Raw genomic sequence first — 18,408 nt, 5'->3', positions numbered from 1 at the left:
GACTGCCCTGGTTGTATTGGGGGCCACGGGTACAGGGCTTGGAAGCCCAACCCTGTAGGGGCCCGTGGCCACCGCCAGGCGGCGCCCTTGTGCCTGATGAAACCTGGAGCCCAGCACTTCCGCCACACCAGGAAGTGCTGGGGAGAAGAAGACAGGGGACACCCGGAGGGCTTCCGGGTGCGCAGCCAGCACTTCCGCCACACTGGGGCGTGTCTGTGGAGGAATGCCGGGAAGCAGCTGGAGCCCATTCGGGTTCCTATATAAGGGGCCGCAGGAGAAAGGCAGTTAGACTCTGAGGCCTGGTTTTTGGGGGCTCGGTGCAAGAGGCACTGGGTTGTGCACTGAACTTATTTGTATATAGTGTGTAAATAAACGGGTGTTGGGTGAAATAATGATGTCCGTCTGTCTTTGTCCGGGTCATCTACCACACCATTCAAATCAAGTTTTAGGAGATGAAGTTCTTCCTGGCACCAAGGGAGGAAACAAGCAGGAATGTCATGAGAGCTGTAGGTTTTATAAATAAATGTAATTTGAAACTTAAAATGAAGAGGCCCTCCTCAGCCATCATAAACACTTTCCTATGTTTACCTTCAGTATCCCCTTTCTGTGCATTTGAAGTAAATTGAAAAACTCTAGTGGCAGTGAATGCATGCCAGGTGTAACGGGATGATTGTCGTAATAGTGATGGATCAAAGGTTGTCCATTTAAGTCATAGGGAAAAGGCCAGAAACCGTAAAGAGAAACCTTAGAACAAAGCTCCAAGGCAACGCTGACCAGCATCATTCCAGAAGAGAGCCGTGTGGCAGTTAGCCTCTTGTTACGCCAGTATTTGTGGAGCTTGCTCAGGTATCCTGGATGAAGGAAAGATACATGCTGGAGATTGAAGTCCTGCAGGGTAAAGTAAACCCTGAAAGAGGGCTCCAAGCAAAAGGCATAAGTAAAAGCTGGCATTAGCACCTGTGCATGTCCATAGGCCTTCATTCTTTGTATAAATGGCTTCCTGGCATAGGACAATCTGTCATACCTGAAAGTTAAAAGACAAGAAGGGAAACTAGTGAGGATTAAGATGGCATTGTGATATCTAGGACCAAATAACTGATGTGACTTGTATGCAACTCTCCAAACTCCCAACACAACAGGCTCCGACACAAGTTTCATTATGGGAAACTGTTCACAGTAAGCATTTCTCACATCACAGTAGCACTCTATTTCTTATGCACAATAACTCTGTTATCTTCTTTGTCGGTCTCCTCTGGTTCTTCAGTTATCTTTTTCCTCCTCCTCCAGACTCTGGCTCCCAGACTGAAGTGGGGCTGCTCCTTTTATCCCACACCCAGGAGTTTCTGGTGACATGAAACTGTGGATCGGGTGTACTTCCAGGTAATGTTGAAGCTCTACAGAGTAATGATTCCCAATCCCTGTAGATCTTCCTGGCAGTCTCACGGTACTCAGCATGGCTACCCCTAGAACTACAGTACCCAACAAACACTATAGCTAGGCCCTTACTGCTTATAGTTTTCTGCCAAAAATATATTATCAATAAACTGAATCTTCCTATATAACATGACCCAAACAGTTCTACCTGCCCACCCAAAGCCAACACATCTTCTTTGGACGATACTGACTTGGACAAGATGGTGGGGTTTGCTGTCACCAGGTCTGTCTTAGTTCCAACATCAGCTGTGTAGTTTATGGGTGGCAAGTTCATCCTGGAAAATAAAGATGAAATCATTTCAGCCAGCATCTTTGCATCATTCCTTATAACACTGGTAAAGCTGTTTCTCTTTTTGGGGCTGCCTATGAAGTGACATCCATCCATTCATTTCATGAACCTACTTTTTCAGTTCAGGAAGCCAGTAGCTAACTGGATTGATACACAGAAACACTTGTATCAAGCCACATCAGAACTGCCAATCCATCTAACAACCTGATTTTGGCTTGTGGGAGAAAACCAAAGCCTTGAGAGCAAAAATACACAGGCCTGGTAAGAACATCAAAGCTAAAGATCAAACCTGGATCACAGCATTGTGACACTAGAGGCTGTACCATAATGGATCCTAAAGATACACACCCAAATGAATTTATCACCTGTACTCTTTTCTTGTTACCATTACAGTCAAAGTATACTCTCCTAAAACAAAAAATCTCTCTATGTTACTGTCTAGGAGTAAACAGTACTACATTTTCATACTACACTGTTGTAAGATAATTACAGCCATCATGCAAATATGGAATTATTAATAATTATAACATGTTTAATGTGATTTCACTGCTGGGCCTGCTGTGACATTTCACTCTTGCATAGATAGATAGATAGATAGATAGATAGATAGATAGATAGATAGATAGATAGATAGATAGATAGATAGATAGATAGATAGATAGATAGACTTTATGTAGGGGTAATTTAACTTTTTACAGATGTTGAAGAAATATAGCAAACAAACAAATGCAGGCTTGGTGAAAGAGAAAAGAGCAGTCATGCTGTAGGTATGAAAGAATCTCAATAGTGTTTCTTGACACACTTTGTTCAATAATTTGTTTGCTAAAAGTCCTCATTGTCAGTGTGTCAGATAGAAGATGTGCAACATTGTTCATATTGGCACTCAGTTTTGTCTTCATTCTCTCCTCATCTGCTATCTTCAGGGGGTCCAGAGTGTGTCCCATAACTCATTCTGCCTTCTTTAACCAGCTTTTTGATTTGATGGACCTCTTGTGCAGTGATGTTACTGGCCCAGCAAACTACAGTGTAAAAATTGCACACAGTAGTAGAACATGTAGAGGATGTGACTACCCACATTAAAAGAGTTAAATTTCCTAGGAAAAAAAGAATCTGCTCCATCTTTTCTTAAATAACTTCTTTGTGTTAGGAGACTAGTCTAGCCTATTACTAATGTAGACCCCCGACTACTATAAAAAGGCTGAATATGCCATACACCACAACCCAACCAGCACATCTCTTTCTAATATGGACTGTTCCTGAAAATGTATACTGCTGCATGAAGTTTATTTGTGTTTCAGTGATCCAGGGTTGTCTTGTTTGTGTTTACTTGTATTTTGAATCAATGAACTGAAGTCACAGTGGCAAAGAATGAGCTTTTGTCCACAGTCACCCCCCTGACTTCCATGGCAGCATCACCTTGGACTCTGTTCCCCAAGACATGTCATACCCAACAATATGACATCTCTCAAAGTCACTGAGAACTCAATAGACAGTTGGATCTGGGCAGGATGACTGCAAGCATGATATATTGGAATTGCATATCTCAATTCATAAAATATTGATATTTTCTTCAGTATATGAGGAACACTATATGAAAATGAATGGCCCTATAAGAATCTAATGTACAGGTGTATTGGATATTTTGGATTAAACCTGAATGTATAATTTCTCGATTTTAATGTGGATGGTGACTGGATACCAGTGACACCAGACCATAAAGGTAAGTGGTGCTATCCCATAGTCTCAAGAACCTCAGTTTGTCTTGCAGTCCAGTCACAATGGAGTTTTCCTTATCTTGGCCTGGTTGAAGGTAGGCAAGCCCACATCCTTCCATTCTGAGCAGATTCTACAAGGGCACCATCTGACCAGCTGTATCACTGTCTGACTTGGGAACTCAATGCAGTGACTGTAAAGTCCTACTACAGACAGTGCACACAGCAGAAAAAGGTCATGGGGACCTCTCCGCCCTCCATTAATGAATTTTGAATAAAGCATTGCATCCACAAAGCCTATAGGATTGTGAAGAACTGTTCCCACCCCTCTCATGGTCTCTTTGTCCCACTTCCATCTGGCAGAAAGTGCTGTAGCATCTAAATCAGTTCTGCCAGGTTCAGCAACAGCTTCTACCCCTTGGCTGTCTGGACTCTAAACTTTGTGCTGCTGCCCTGCCTTCAGATCTGCTCCTTGTAGCTTGTTATATGCAGTAGATTTGTTTCACTTGTTACTAGTGTTGTTTTTTTTTGTTTTAGTTGTTGTTATTATTTATTTATTTATTACTGTCTATTTCCAATTATTTAATTATTTCTACCTATTAAACCTACATGTTATTTATTTATTTATTTATAATATAACACAGTATAAGCCTCGCACTTTTCTTTCATTTCTGCATGTGTTGCACTACCATCTTTGGGAAATGCCATTGTATGTTGCAGTTCTGTCTATGGCTGGTAAGACAATAAAACTACATGGCTTGACTTGAGTTAAATTGAATGGCATCTCCAGGTTGCACAATGTGAGTTTATGAGGATGTACACCAGGGTTCTTCCATTAAATCTTTTTGAGGGCCAGATTACCACATACTAAATGTTAGGATGGCCAAGCATAATTCTTGGCTCTCAGCATTCAAATGTGAACGAGATGATCAACACTAAATACTGTATAACATTTTGCATCACTTGGTGTTTATTGACGCCTTTTTTAATCTCTCTAAAAGGGTTTCGAAAACATCACTTGCTAGTACTTAAGCTGTTCTCGTGGTTGTTGTATCGTACATTGGTATTTTCTGAATGGATGAAGTTAAGCTCTTCCTTAATTATTAATGTCGTCTGTCACTACCTTCTCTGTAGTAATTTGCATTATTTGATGGTCACTGAGTGTATTTTTTCTTTTTCCCCGAGAATCCATGCTACATAGAGGGAAGCTGCTGTAGTCATTTACCCCGAGGGGCCAAACAGGCCATAAATCATGCATTTTTGTGCATAATCTATTGGTTTATACGTGAACAATATTGGTTTATGAATATTTCCTGTTGGTTTGTGTGCATACTTAATTGTGCATGCCAGAGAAGGATATTTTTTTGATTTCCTAGGTAATCCCGTTACTGATTGTTGTCATGCCTGTCTGCAGGATCTAGGTATTTGCTGTCATGCAAAGGAGTTTTGGCTGGTTGAGTATAGCCTACAAAAAATACAAAGTATAACTCCTTCTTTGGAGGATGTTTGTATTTACCTGACTTGGAGATTACATGTCTGACAATATTGGTTTCTAATCAGCATATCTGTACTCATACATTTTGTTAACTTGTGTTTTCATTAATTGTTAAACCCAGGAAATGTAGATGTGCCATTGTTTAAACCAATTGTCCAGGACTTACAACGGCAGGGACTGAAGGAGATTTAAACTTCTGGAAAGGAGAAGGCAGAGTAGGGACGGTCCACTGAGAATGCTGCCAAGATGCTCACAGAGAGCACAGGGGCTCGCTGGCAGACTGGGGTACGTGGCTGGTGCGACGTAAGGGACACGGACGGCAACACTTAACCTGAGGAAGGAAGAGACAGCTCCACAAGAAGACGGTTGTGGGTCCAGCGAGAGAGAGAAACTGCATGAAAGGACCGAGCAAAGCTGGCGGATGAAAAGTGAAGCGTGCCTAGATCTCAGCAACACTAGGAACCCAGAGTGGAGAAAAAGAAGGACGAGGAGATGCTGAAAGGGATTCCACAATTTGACAAAACTTCTGTTGGGAAACAAGTGTCCAGTGAACAGAGTGCATTGGTGGACAGTTGGACGATTAATTGTTGGGGTAACAGTGTGCAAACTGGACTCTGCACCACTAAATGTTATATCCTCCAGTTTTAGTTTTTGACTGACTTTTAGAGTGTGGGCTGTGTGTTTTCCTTTTAAAAAAAGGAAATTCGTTCCTGATATTTTTAGATTTTGTTATGTTCATTTATCTTTTAAATGTACTTTATATTGTCTTGTGTAATAGAAGTTACTGTTGTGTCCTTCATTGTGTGTTTACTCACCGCCCAATTTAAACAAACCTGTGTGCTATTATTGGTAAATTTCAAGAGGTCTCTTAATAAAACTAGGTGGCGTAGTCGGATATTTTAACGGTGTCTAAGTTAGATTACCTGTAAGAGTGACCAGACACCTGTCACACGTACATTACTGGTTTCATTTGTATGAACTACATTGGTTTGTGTCCGTATATTATCGGTTTGTGCGTGAACTGTATCCATTTGTATATGCATACCGCAGGTTTGGATATGAACTATATTGATTTGCGTGTGTAAATCACCGGTTCCAGTATGTTTGTTACTAGTTTGAGAGTAAACTGTACTGGTTTATGCTTGCATGTTATCGGTTTGAGTATGAACTATATCGGCTTCAGTTCTGTGGTGGTCTAACAATGTGATTACTGTTTATATGGGGTTTGCCAGGTGCCCCAGCACTTTACATTTGTCTGTGATTCCACTTACAAAAGACAGGATCCACAAGCAAACACGGTTTAATTTGGTGAGCAGTACGGATTAACTTTAGAAGAGAAACAATGTGAAGGAGTATACATTCATAAAGAATAACAGCAGGCATGAACATCTCATAATGTCATAAATTTGCAAGCAGAGATCAGTCTCAGGTTATCGGCTGATTCACCCAACTTTAAATTTTGTGTCCAGAACCTTTGTTATGTTTCATCAGTCTTTAAACCTTGATGCTCATTTTAGGTCCTTATTTTGGTCTTGTTTTTATAATCTGTGGATTAGATCAATTAGAATATGGTTTAAAATTTTAGTAATCACCTATAGAGCTCTGCATGGTCAAACACCACAATTTATTTTAGATTTTTTACAACATTATACTACCAATTGCCCACTCAGGTCATCTAACCAGGGCCTTCTTATTGTTCCATATACTCAGCTAAAGAATTGTGGGGATCAGGCTTTTCAGACCATTGCACCAAAATGGTGGAATAGCCTTCCTTATGTTTTACGAGCTGCTGACACAATTCATACATTTAAAAAACAGTTGAAGAGGATCTTTTTTAGGCTAGCATACGGGTAGCTGTTTCTGGCTGTTCTGTTTTATGTTCATTTGTTGAAATGTTAGTTTAAATTTATTTTGTATTATTTGTAACCTGTGTGTGTTAATTTTTTTCTTTTGTATGCAGCACTTTGTGACTCTGTCTGTGAAAGGCGCTTTATAAATAAAAAAAAAATGGAAAAAACCAGATCCAAACATTTAATCACTAAATCTGGCAGATCATTGAGATCTAATTTTTGACCTAAATATTTGTACAAGTCCTCTACTGAGCTCTTTCTTAGTTTACTTAGAGCAAAGTCCAGGAAATCCTTCATTGCGTACATAGCTCTTAAATAATATGTCAAACATTGCATGACATCAAAACATTTGGTATTATAGTGATTGCCGAACAGACTGGATATCATCACCACCTGACTGAAAAATGTAAAGAACAAAATGATGAAAATTGTATTTCTTCATAACCATGATTAAGAATCTCAAGGAAATAAAAATAAAATAGCATTTAATACGTCAACACAGACAGGAAGGAAAGGAAAGGAAAGGGAAAATGGTAAATCGGTTCTCCACCCCTCAAACCCTCACTCATACCCACACCACTGAGAAGTAAGGCAAGTTTAAAAAATGTAGACACTGGTGCCTCATCCAGGATTGGCTTCTGCCCCATTATGCTGAAATAATCTCCTGACCTTAGACCCCCCTACTTTCACAGAGGTTCATTTTTTCTAAGGGTGCTATTATCTGGAGTACCTGATAACAAAGTCCGCTTGGTCAATCTGCTCTCCACAGCTGCTGTTGCGTAAAATTCCCCCATTTCCAACTACAGCACAGTGTCCCAAAGTCTTGTTCCACAAAGGTCTCTAATAAAGAGAGACAGTTTAGTCAAATTTCCTTTTTTATTATTATTTCTATTACACATGTATCTGTGTGTATCACATAATTCCATCTATCCAAGTGAAAAACTCATTTATATATCTTATGTTGTCTAAAAATAACTGTACATTGAGTGGGCTCAAAGCTTGAAGGAAACTTCAGTCCACAGTTGGGAGAACATACACTCAGGTACTCATTGGTCCCTGGACCTTTAAGATCTGTCCACCTCATTCTCTATTGTTTTTAAAGAGCAGCCACTCCAGAGTGAAAAAAGAGTAGATAAAACTTTACCTCTGGAAGCATTTCATAGAGAGTCTTATCCACAACACGAGTACTTTTCTTCTCCATTTCGAATGTAATTGTCTCTCCAAGCTTTATGTTCTCTTTGGTGAGAACCAGATCCTGACTGGCATTACAGCAGCTCTGAAGCTCCAGCCTGTTTTGGTTCACAAAATAAAATAAAAAAAAAATCAGGCCAAAAAATGTTGGTATATGAAGTTTTTTAATATGGATTTGTCCTTTGGATCTGGACTTAAATTGAAAAGCAGTCTACAATGTTCTGGAATAGAGCATGAACTCCAGATATTGGGCCAAAATTGTCAATAAAAGATCGTTTAATGGAATAAATTTGTTTTGTCTTCCTCTCTGAGACTCAAGGACATTATTTTTTTTAATTTTAAGCAATTATAATATTACATTTGCAGTTTGTATTTAGCTGCTTTAGTTTTTACTAATTGTTCCTTTTTATTATGGATAACACAACGGTTAAAGAATCAATTTTCTGTATTCAAATCCTGTACCAAGTTACTGTTGGTGTGGTAGCTGAACATTTCCCCATAGATTTTACATCCTAAAAACTTGTACATTAGGGTGATAGGCAATTTAAAATTACAGTATGTGTATGAGGGTGGGTCCTGCTATAGACTGATATACCATCTAGGATTGGTTCTCACTTTGCTCCTGATGTTGCCAGGGCAAACTTCCAACATGAGTCCCAAAATGATAATGGATAAAAAGAAATAGGTTTATAAATGTTATATTATGAAAACTTGCAGTCAATTTGACCCATCATGATTATGTGACCCTGATACAGGGTGAAACAAACATTTGTTGAAAAAGAACTTTTAAAGGCCACTGTTGTAGACCACACTGGTTGATAACTGTTGCTTCATGACCATTATCTATTTATACTGTCTCTTACCATTGCATCATTATTCAGATTCATAATTGGCTTTCCAGTTGCCTCTTTAGAAGGTCTCAGGTTGAGGGACAGTCATGTTTAGGAAGTGTGGCAGAACTTCAATATATTTTCACACTTTTTCAATATTTCAGTGTTTTTCCCACATATTGGAATGTATTAAACTCCAAATGATGCTCTACTACTTTGAATTGATATTTTGCATTTCCTTCTTCAGATGTATGCCTTTTATAATTATAATTATATACTTTTTAAAATTATGGTATGTGTTCATGAATTCTAGATAATAGTCTGGGGATTTAAAGAGACAAAGGGGTTTTGTCCATTTGTTTTAAAGGTACTGGTCTAGTAAATTCCCATACAAGTGTAATAATTCACCAAATTTCTCCAACTTATAAATGTAATCTGTTGTTTATAACTGCATGGTAAATAAACCAGGGGGACCCTACAGGAGCTAACATGAAGTGGTAATGCATGGAAATAGACCAAACACATGAGCTGACAGCACATCCTAATCAAAACCAGCAGCACTAATTTAGAGAATGACGTCATAGCTAAAAATGACTATAATGGAAATGAGAAGAGGTGAGCTTTAAGGCAAGATATAAATGTGACTGCTAATAGAGCTTATTTGTCAGATCTTCCCATGTAACATCACCTTTCATATTAGCCTTGTTTGTTTTTTAGAAAGTATAGCTGACTCTCAGAGCCTTCTTTCATTAACCAAGAAACAGAAAAACAGCAGCTTCTCAGCAATATCCTCCTCCAGTATTGATGACAGAGTAATTCTTGCTGATTATCAGATCAGAGCAATTGCTTTGTCAACTTTGAAAAAAATGTACATTTGTATGTTTATCCAATTATTTTGCAGACAAATATATCCTTACATTTACAATCCTACCATTACAGAAGTGGTTAACCTTACAGTTTACAATAGAAGAGCTGAGTTTCTAGAAAACATTAACTACATTAGCAACTTTCCGATGTCAAGTCATCTTAAAAACTGACCAACATTGTCCTATTATCAGCTTCCCATGCAGAGTTATCATAGAGCTGTCTCAACATTTATTCATGATTTAATTGTCAATATCATCCTAGACCTCTGCATTTTTCCCAGTTGATTCTGGGGTTCATCAGGGGTGTGTTTTTGCTCCTACTCAATGTTTGCTCCTACTGTTCAATGCTTGTATGGACTGGGTGTTGGGTAAGGTCATGGGGTCCAACAGCTGTGGGGCATCTGTTGGTGAAGAAAGATTCATGGATCTGGACTTTGCTGACAATCCTGTGATCTTTGCGGCGTCAATGGAAGCTCTGATCGAGTCACTGGAGAGACTTAGCAAGGAGTCTGAGTGTCTGGGCTTGCAAGTGTCCTGGATAAAAACCAAGATCCAGGCCTTTAATGATCTGATGGGCACAGCCATCAGCAGTGTGTCTGTTTACAGAGAGAGTGTCGACGTTGTCAAGAGGTTTACTTACCTTGGCAGTGACATCCATGTCTCTGGTGACTCTTCCTATGAAGTCAGTAGACAGATTGTGAGAGCATGGCGGATCATGAGGTCGCTGTGCAAAAGGATGAAGGTCCAAGTCATTAGAGTCCTGGTGCATCCTGTCTTGCTATATAGTTGTGAGACATGGATGCTATCCAGTGACCTGAGACGAAGACAGGACTCCATTGGTACTGTGTCTCTTTGGAAAATCCTTGGGTACCGTTGGTTTGACTTTGTGTCGAATGAGTGGTTGCTCATGGAGTCCTGAATGAGCCACATTGCTTGCATTGTGAGGGAGCGTCAGTTACGGCACTACAGCCATGTGGTGCGTTTCCCCGAGGGTGATCTGGCTCGTATGATCCTCATTGCTGGGGACCCGAGTGGTTGGACCAGGCCAAGGGGTCACCCATGTAACACCTGCCTGCAGCAGGTAGAGGGTCATTTCCGGAGGATGGGACTGGACCGTGTGTCTGCCTGGGGGGATGAAAAATGGAATCCCGAGTTGTTACATTGTGTAGTGGGTGCGGCAACCCACTGTACCACTGCCTGCTACCCAACTTGACTTGACTTGATCATCCTAAAACCTGACCAACAATCACTCATCATCTTCCAAAGGTTATCCTAAAGCTTCTTCAACACCTTCCAACCATTTTTACAAAAACGTTTGTCCAATACATAGTAAATCCTAGTGATAGGTCAACACTGTCTCACTTTCATTTGTCAAGGAGTCATCCCTTTAATAGTCCAAAACTGCTCCATGGCATGTTTCATGCTCTATACGGGAAATTTTAATGATAGCCTAGCAATGTCTCAGAAATATTCCCAAGTAATACCAATGATAAACCTTGCTGGATTATTATCAGCTGCTCAAATATTAATATCTTCCTCTAGTTACATTGACAAAATTAAAACATTGGACCAGTAACAGATCTAAATTTATCACCAATTCATCATAAAAGCAACTAAATTAGGGCTGTCACACAATTACAATTTTTAATCCCAAAATGGCATTCTGGATTAATTGCAATTATTCATTTTTAAACAAAGTAGTTCAGTAATGTCCATTAGTCCCCTGTGAATGTGACTTTTGTACTACTTTTTAGCTACTGACACTGTGAAGACATATAAATCCTTGATAAATGATATATTTGTCCCATATGAAGGTAATGTGTAAAAATTATCAGACCTCGCTAAAAGATTCATTTGTTTCTGTATTTTCTGCTATATTTGAAGGTCTTCAGTCTGATATGATCAATTTTGTAATAAATAATCATAGCGAAAGCTTTACAATTTGTTTCTTTCATTAATTTGAGATGAGTTGTACATTCATGGATTGTGGACTGTCGCAGACTTTCTTGTTTAATGGTAGAAGTTTTAACAGTGACATTGTGCATAATTTACTCTTAAGTGGTAAGCCAAAGATGTCATCCTATTGTGATTTTTAAGTATGCCCAGACTAAATTTACAAGAATTTTATTCTTTGAACTATCTAGGATAGTTTTAAATCAAAAGCCACAGTCATACAGTGGTGTGAAAAACTATTTGCCCCCTTCCTGAATTCTTATTCTTTTGCATGTTTGTCACACAAAACGTTTCTGATCATCAAACACATTTAACCATTAGTCAAATATAACACAAGTAAACACAAAATGCAGTTTTTAAATGATGGTTTTTATTATTTAGGGAGAAAAAAAATCCAAACCTACATGGCCCTGTGTGAAAAAGTAATTGCCCCCTTGTTCAAAAATAACCTAACTGTGGTGTATCACACCTGAGTTCAATTTCCGTAGCCACCCCCAGGCCTGATTACTGCCACACCTGTTTCAATCAAGAAATCACTTAAATAGGAGCTGCCTGACACAGAGAAGTAGACCAAAAGCACCTCAAAAGCTGGACATCATGCCAAGATCCAAAGAAATTCAGGAACAAATGAGAACAGAAGTAATTGAGATCTATCAGTCTGGTAAAGGTTATAAAGCCATTTCTAAAGCTTTGGGACTCCAGCGAACCACAGTGAGAGCCATTATCCACAAATGGCAAAAACATGGAACAGTGGTGAACCTTCCCAGGAGTGGCCGGCCGACCAAAATTACCCCAAGAGTGCAGAGACGACTCATCCGAGAGGTCACAAAAGACCCCAGGACAACGTCTAAAGAACTGCAGGCCTCACTTGCCTCAATTAAGGTCAGTGTTCACGACTCCACCATAAGAAAGAGACTGGGCAAAAACGGCCTGCATGGCAGATTTCCAAGACGCAAACCACTGTTAAGCAAAAAGAACATTAGGGCTCGTCTCAATTTTGCTAAGAAACATCTCAATGATTGCCAATACTTTTGGGAAAATACCTTGTGGACTGAAGAGACAAAAGTTTAACTTTTTGGAAGGCAAATGTCCCGTTACATCTGGCGTAAAAGGAACACAGCATTTCAGAAAAGAACATCATACCAACAGTAAAATATGGTGGTGGTAGTGTGATGGTCTGGGGTTGTTTTGCTGCTTCAGGACCTGTTTGGCTTGCTGTGATAGATGGAACCATGAATTCTACTGTCTACCAAAAAATCCTGAAGGAGAATGTCCAGCCATCTGTTTGTCAACTCAAGCTGAAGCGATCTTGGGTGCTGCAACAGGACAATGACCCAAAACACACCAGCAAATCCACCTCTGAATGGCTGAAGAAAAACAAAATGAAGACTTTGGAGTGGCCTAGTCAAAGTCCTGACCTGAATCCAATTGAGATGCTATGGCATGACCTTAAAAAGGTGGTTCATGCTAGAAAACCCTCAAATAAAGCTGAATTACAACAATTCTGCAAAGATGAGTGGGCAAAAATTCCTCCAGAGAGCTGTAAAAGACTCATTGCAAGTTATAGCAAACGCTTGACTGCAGTTATTGCTGCTAAGGGTGGCCCAACCAGTTATTAGATTCAGGGGGCAATTACTTTTTCACACAGGGCCAAGTAGGTTTGGATTTTTTTTTCTCCCTAAATAAAAAAAAAACATCATTTAAAAACTGCATTTTGTGTTTACTTGTGTTATATGTGACTAATGGTTAAATGTGTTTGATGATCAGAAACATTTTGTGTGACAAACATGCAAAAGAATAAGAAATCAGGAAGGGGGCAAATAGTTTTTCACACCACTGTATCTCTTTTCGTTCTCAGCCTTTGTCAATGGAATAGCTTAGATCAAGTGTTCTAACACTTCAAGTAAACTCCCCCCAAAATGTTGTAACATCTGGCCAGAGTTGAAACTAATATAAAGCCAATGTTGTGAAGCAGGGCGTGATATTGAATTTCATGTACTGCTAACAGCAGTCACACACTGCATGATTTTGTATAATTGTAGACCTGTTAATCAAAGAAAATGCTTAACTATGACAGACATTTGAAACAAATGTGATTAAATATCACATGGCATCTTTACACTAGGGGATTATCAGCCTGTTTTCTTGGTGTTCCACCTCCAGGAATTGACATTTTGCTTGTCTTAAATTGTTAATTACCAAAATCTTACAAGGCACAATTAAAAGAGATTTCTTAACTCCCACCCTTCTTCTAATATTTTATTTAGGGATTTTAACCAGTGATTACAGAGAGTTTTTTGTGTGTGGCTGTGTATGTCTTTTAGTTTTTTATGTACATTGTGGGGGTTGATATTGCTGATGGATATGATTTTCACAAATTGAGTATTTATTGATTTTACTAGGGGGCTTACCCCCTGCTCGCTTCGCTCGCCAACCCACCTTGCCTGCACTACGCACAAGCCACTTCAGGTCTCTGCCGCTCATGTTGTGAAGAGGGGGAGACATGGTCATTCTTCCAAAACCCCCTCTTAAACGGTGATACAATGGGAAACAAATACTTTTTTTTACCTCCTCTTTGCTCAATCAGGTGCTGGATTGCTGCTGCTGCTGTGCCACATGATCTGCATCTCACGCAGTGTTTCGAACATTTAAAAGCCTGTACAGCAACTGTCTTTGTCATGTACTCTTTGTCTTTTATTTCCAGCCCCGGGCGTGGTTAAATCTCTTGGCACAATATCTTGTCTCTAAGGACGTGAGTTCTTGATATTTTTTAGTGTATAATTTAAAAACAGAGTAAGAATCTGAAAATCTAACAACATCACATTAAAGTTTGATAAATTCTGAAAATAATTATACAAAACATATAAATGTAGGTTTTAAAATAAGCCTGATTTAAAGCGCAACCAAAAATGCTACATAAAAACATCACATAAAAACATTGCACTTTTAGGCTTAGGATTTTATATATAAGTAGATTGAGTAACTTCTGTCTTTATTTATGGTTAGCTTTTGTCTTTGTCACTCTTAGAAAGCATTTTAAATAAAGTCTGTTGCTCTGTCACCCAGTCCCACTGTTACCTTAGCACAAGGACAAGTATTGATATGAAAACCAGTACAGTATAGTGTAACAGAATCCTGACTCCTAAGGTCCTAACCATGTACTTCTGTAATTGACAAGTGTATTAAAGAAATGTTACTAGCATCTGCAAGTCAGTCATCTCTTTTCATGTACTGAGTGGCTCCACATACGGGTCAGTAAAGGCATTCTTCTCATCCTTGACTGGCTTTGTGATCTGACTTTAACAGTTGGTGCTGCATGCACATCCCGCCTCTCCCACTCATCCTTGGCTTGTCAATGTAAAGCAGTATTTTCTGTCAGTTTTATGTGTTGACTAGGTGACTGTGGTGACTTAATGAATTATTTTTCAAAGCAAGAATAGTAGCATGGTTTGATAACATTAGAAAGGAACTGCACTGTGTCACTTTATTTATAATAAATCATGCACATTGTTTTTCCTCCAAAAAACTACTGTTGGTCTACTCACTTACTGTGGGTCCATCTTAGTTTCAATCTAACAGGAGTCTAGTTAACAAGTGAATTTTGGGTATGTCCCAGCAAAGTGACTACTGACTTTTGGTGGCAGAGGTAGGATACAAACCCATGCCTCCAAAGAGACCTGCCTAGTTTTATTTTTCAGTAAAGGGTGGTGCAACAATGGTGAATGCCATGAGCAGAGAAATCAGTGGGTGGTTGGTGATTATAGACATGCATTAAAGACATTAGCTCAGCAGCTCCACATTTGGCAGGTCCTGGTCTTCACCAAAATTAATACTGGGTTAGAAATGAAAGAGGAGGAAGAAAAAGGACAGAAGGATCACAGACATAAATGTGTGTGTGCACTTATGCAGTATAAAAAGATAAGATATGAGCAGGCAGAAGTTGCACAAGACAGCTCGAATGGATGGGTCTCCAGAAGGAGAAAGGTTGTCTGCTGTTCCAAAGAGGGTGTTGAACTCCTGGTGGTGTAGCAGGTGCAGCGGAGACTTTGACTCTTTCACCACCATTCCATAAGGGAAAAGGGCCATGAGAGATTTGGGGAGGCCATACTCCATGGTGAGCATTGAGGGTTGTAGCTAAAGGCAACCAAGAGGCGAGGATCACCAGGGATGGAATGACAGGCTCAGGAACTACAATATGTAAGCAAATAAGTATAATGATTAGGTAAATGCTAGTCGTCATCTAGCTTATTTGCTGAAATGGGGTAATATTGGCAACATGGCAACATTTATGGATAGAGCACGTGGATGTGGGGTACTGAGCTCTGGACATTCTTAGTGTTTAAGATTGCTTTTATCTATTTTTTGTTGATGAATGACCTCACCCCACAGATTCTGGTTTTATTGTCAGTATTTATTTATGAAAAATAATTTAAACTGCACTATGTGACTTTATTTAAAATAAATCATGAATTTTGTTTTGCCACTAAAACTGTGGTTGGTCTCCTCACTTGCCACTGGTCCATCTCAGGTATGAACTACTAGGGGGTCTAGCTAACACCTGAGGGTTGGGTGCATCCTGACATGGTGATCAACATTTGTCACTCATTTCATTGATAAGCCAACGGTGTCCAACAAAACCTGACACATAGTATCTCAGTGAGTAATATTGCAGCTACCGAGTACACTGACAAACCAGTTTGTCAGTAATAATTTAAATGGCTAAATGCAAACAGAGTCCGAAATAGTTTCAGCAAATGTTTTTCAATGATAATATCAGATAGCCTGGTCAAGGTAAATCAAGAAGAATGAACTCGTTGTTAAATACCTGTACACATTTTGGTTTCTGAGGTGCTTTCTCCAAGGACACATTTTCATGAACTGGATATCTTTAATTAGATCCTCAGGTGAGATTCTAAAAATAAGATTAGAAAAGGCTTCAGATGATATACTCATAGCAAAGTGACTTTATGTACACCAAAGCAACTTACAACACACAATGCTGAGTTTTGGTTGAGGTAAAAGTAAAAACAGGTGCTTGATTCTCTAGTATGCCTGTGTTGTGAAACATGAGGAGTGGTACAAGATAAACATGATGATGTGAGAACTTCAGAAAAAGCAATCCAGTGTTCCCAACACAGTGTTGTCTTTCCATTCTAAAGCTATTATTGATAGAGTGTTTGAAGCCAGACTTGAACTCACCTCTCCAGTTAGCATTAATGCTCTGCTTTTCTAAACTATTCCACTTTGAATGTGCAGCCTGTTTCCTCTTAAATATATTTCATTAGGAAGTCATTTTCTAGATATCTATACAGCCAAGACTCTATACGTTCTTTCACATGCCCTAAGCAAAAAAATGGAGGACCAAGAGCCTGATGTTTACTTACTACAAAGAAGCACCAACTTGTGCTGAACCACTTATCCTAACAAGCAGGTCATTGGAATATGTCAGGACAATAGAGAATCCAAACAAAACTGTTGTAGGCATGAGAAGAGCATACAAACTCTGCCCACGTCGAGACTGGACTCGAAATCCAACGTGAGTCCCTAAAGTTGATATATGAACCAGTTTGTCATCAGATTACCTGGGTGGCACTTTTTCTTTCTGAAATCAGAGATGTGGATTTGTGTTTGGGGAAACTTCTTTTTAACAGGATGTGTCATTGTTCTGGTATGTTTTCCACCCCAGAAGTTCAAGATCAGAAACCCACCCTGATCTATTAAGACTACAGATACTCACTTCTTCATGGAGCTCAATGAATGGATCTTCTCCCAGAGGTTGAGGCAAGCAATTTTCATGTTCTTGGACAAGACCAGCTGGCTTCTCACGTTTGCTGCTCTTGCTGATTATCTGAGACCTGTGTAATGAATAGCAGTCACTTTGTTTAAACTGTTAAATTAATTCACTGACCAGACAAGATCTAATATTTGCACTTATTCCACTTTCACTGAAAGATGTTGCATGCTGTTTAGGTACAGTACAAAGTATGGGCATGCACAACTGTCAGCAAGAAATGGAAAGAGGTAAGAGACTGTGATGATTGTCACACCAGAAGCTGTCAAGCTGGATGCAATGCTTGCTCTGAGTACATGAGCCATGTTACATTTCTACTCATCTTTTTTGAAATGGTTGACAAGTGCATTCTTTTTGTTTTATGAACCTGCATTTGCAGAATCTGCCCCTGTATGGAGAAATTCATATAAAATCCATTTCATGGTAAAAGCACCTTGCATGCTGATCTTCATTTCAATCATTCTTGTTGAATAACTTGAAACATGCAGAAAAGATTACAGATTCTTTCATTCCTTTCATCTATTAATTTCCTTTCCCAGTCCTGTTTGTTTTCAGTACAGACTCACTGGGTATGGGAAGCAGGGATAAGCAAAACAATTTGGGAGAAACTGGACTCTCAGTAAAATGATTCATGTAAAAATTGATTTGCAGTGAAACACTTCACTCAAAATTGAATTTGCAGTGAAAATATTTGCTTGAAACTGAATTCACAGAAAAACTTTACTACTTTGCTTTGCAAAAAAATTCAGAAAAAACATTGTTCTCACATCTAGAGAAATCTGTGACAGTCACAGAAGTTGAATGGTGCTTATTTCTGTCTGAAAGTGTTTTCACATATTAACTTTACATCCATTTGCCTGTCTTTTAGTATTTTAATAAAGATCTTTATTAAAAAAAAATCACCTGAATCATTTCCCACCACATGTAGATGTCTTTGGACCATTAGACATGTGTTGTGGTTTTTCTAGTAGTATATACTATGAAGTCAACTTTGCCA

General features: G+C 39.1%; 1 protein-coding gene across 1 annotated transcript; it reads right to left on the bottom strand.

Moving 5' to 3' along the window:
• Positions 1–528: 528 nt before the first annotated feature.
• On the bottom strand, positions 529–16,573 carry LOC120526468 (alpha-2,8-sialyltransferase 8F-like). Its single transcript, XM_039749633.1, has 5 exons — positions 16,446–16,573; positions 7,925–8,069; positions 7,511–7,620; positions 1,626–1,709; positions 529–1,024 (listed from the first exon to the last, which is right to left on the bottom strand). The coding sequence occupies exons 1-5, from the start codon at positions 16,571–16,573 to the stop codon at positions 565–567; spliced, it is 927 nt and encodes a 308-aa protein (XP_039605567.1). The 3' UTR covers positions 529–564.
• Between the last annotated feature and the right edge of the window lie 1,835 nt (positions 16,574–18,408).

Source organism: Polypterus senegalus, chromosome 3, assembly GCF_016835505.1.
Source record: "Polypterus senegalus isolate Bchr_013 chromosome 3, ASM1683550v1, whole genome shotgun sequence".
Lineage (NCBI taxonomy): Eukaryota > Metazoa > Chordata > Cladistia > Polypteriformes > Polypteridae > Polypterus > Polypterus senegalus.
Note: the sequence above shows the minus strand (reverse complement) of the source record. Positions and strands in the feature narration are given on the sequence as shown.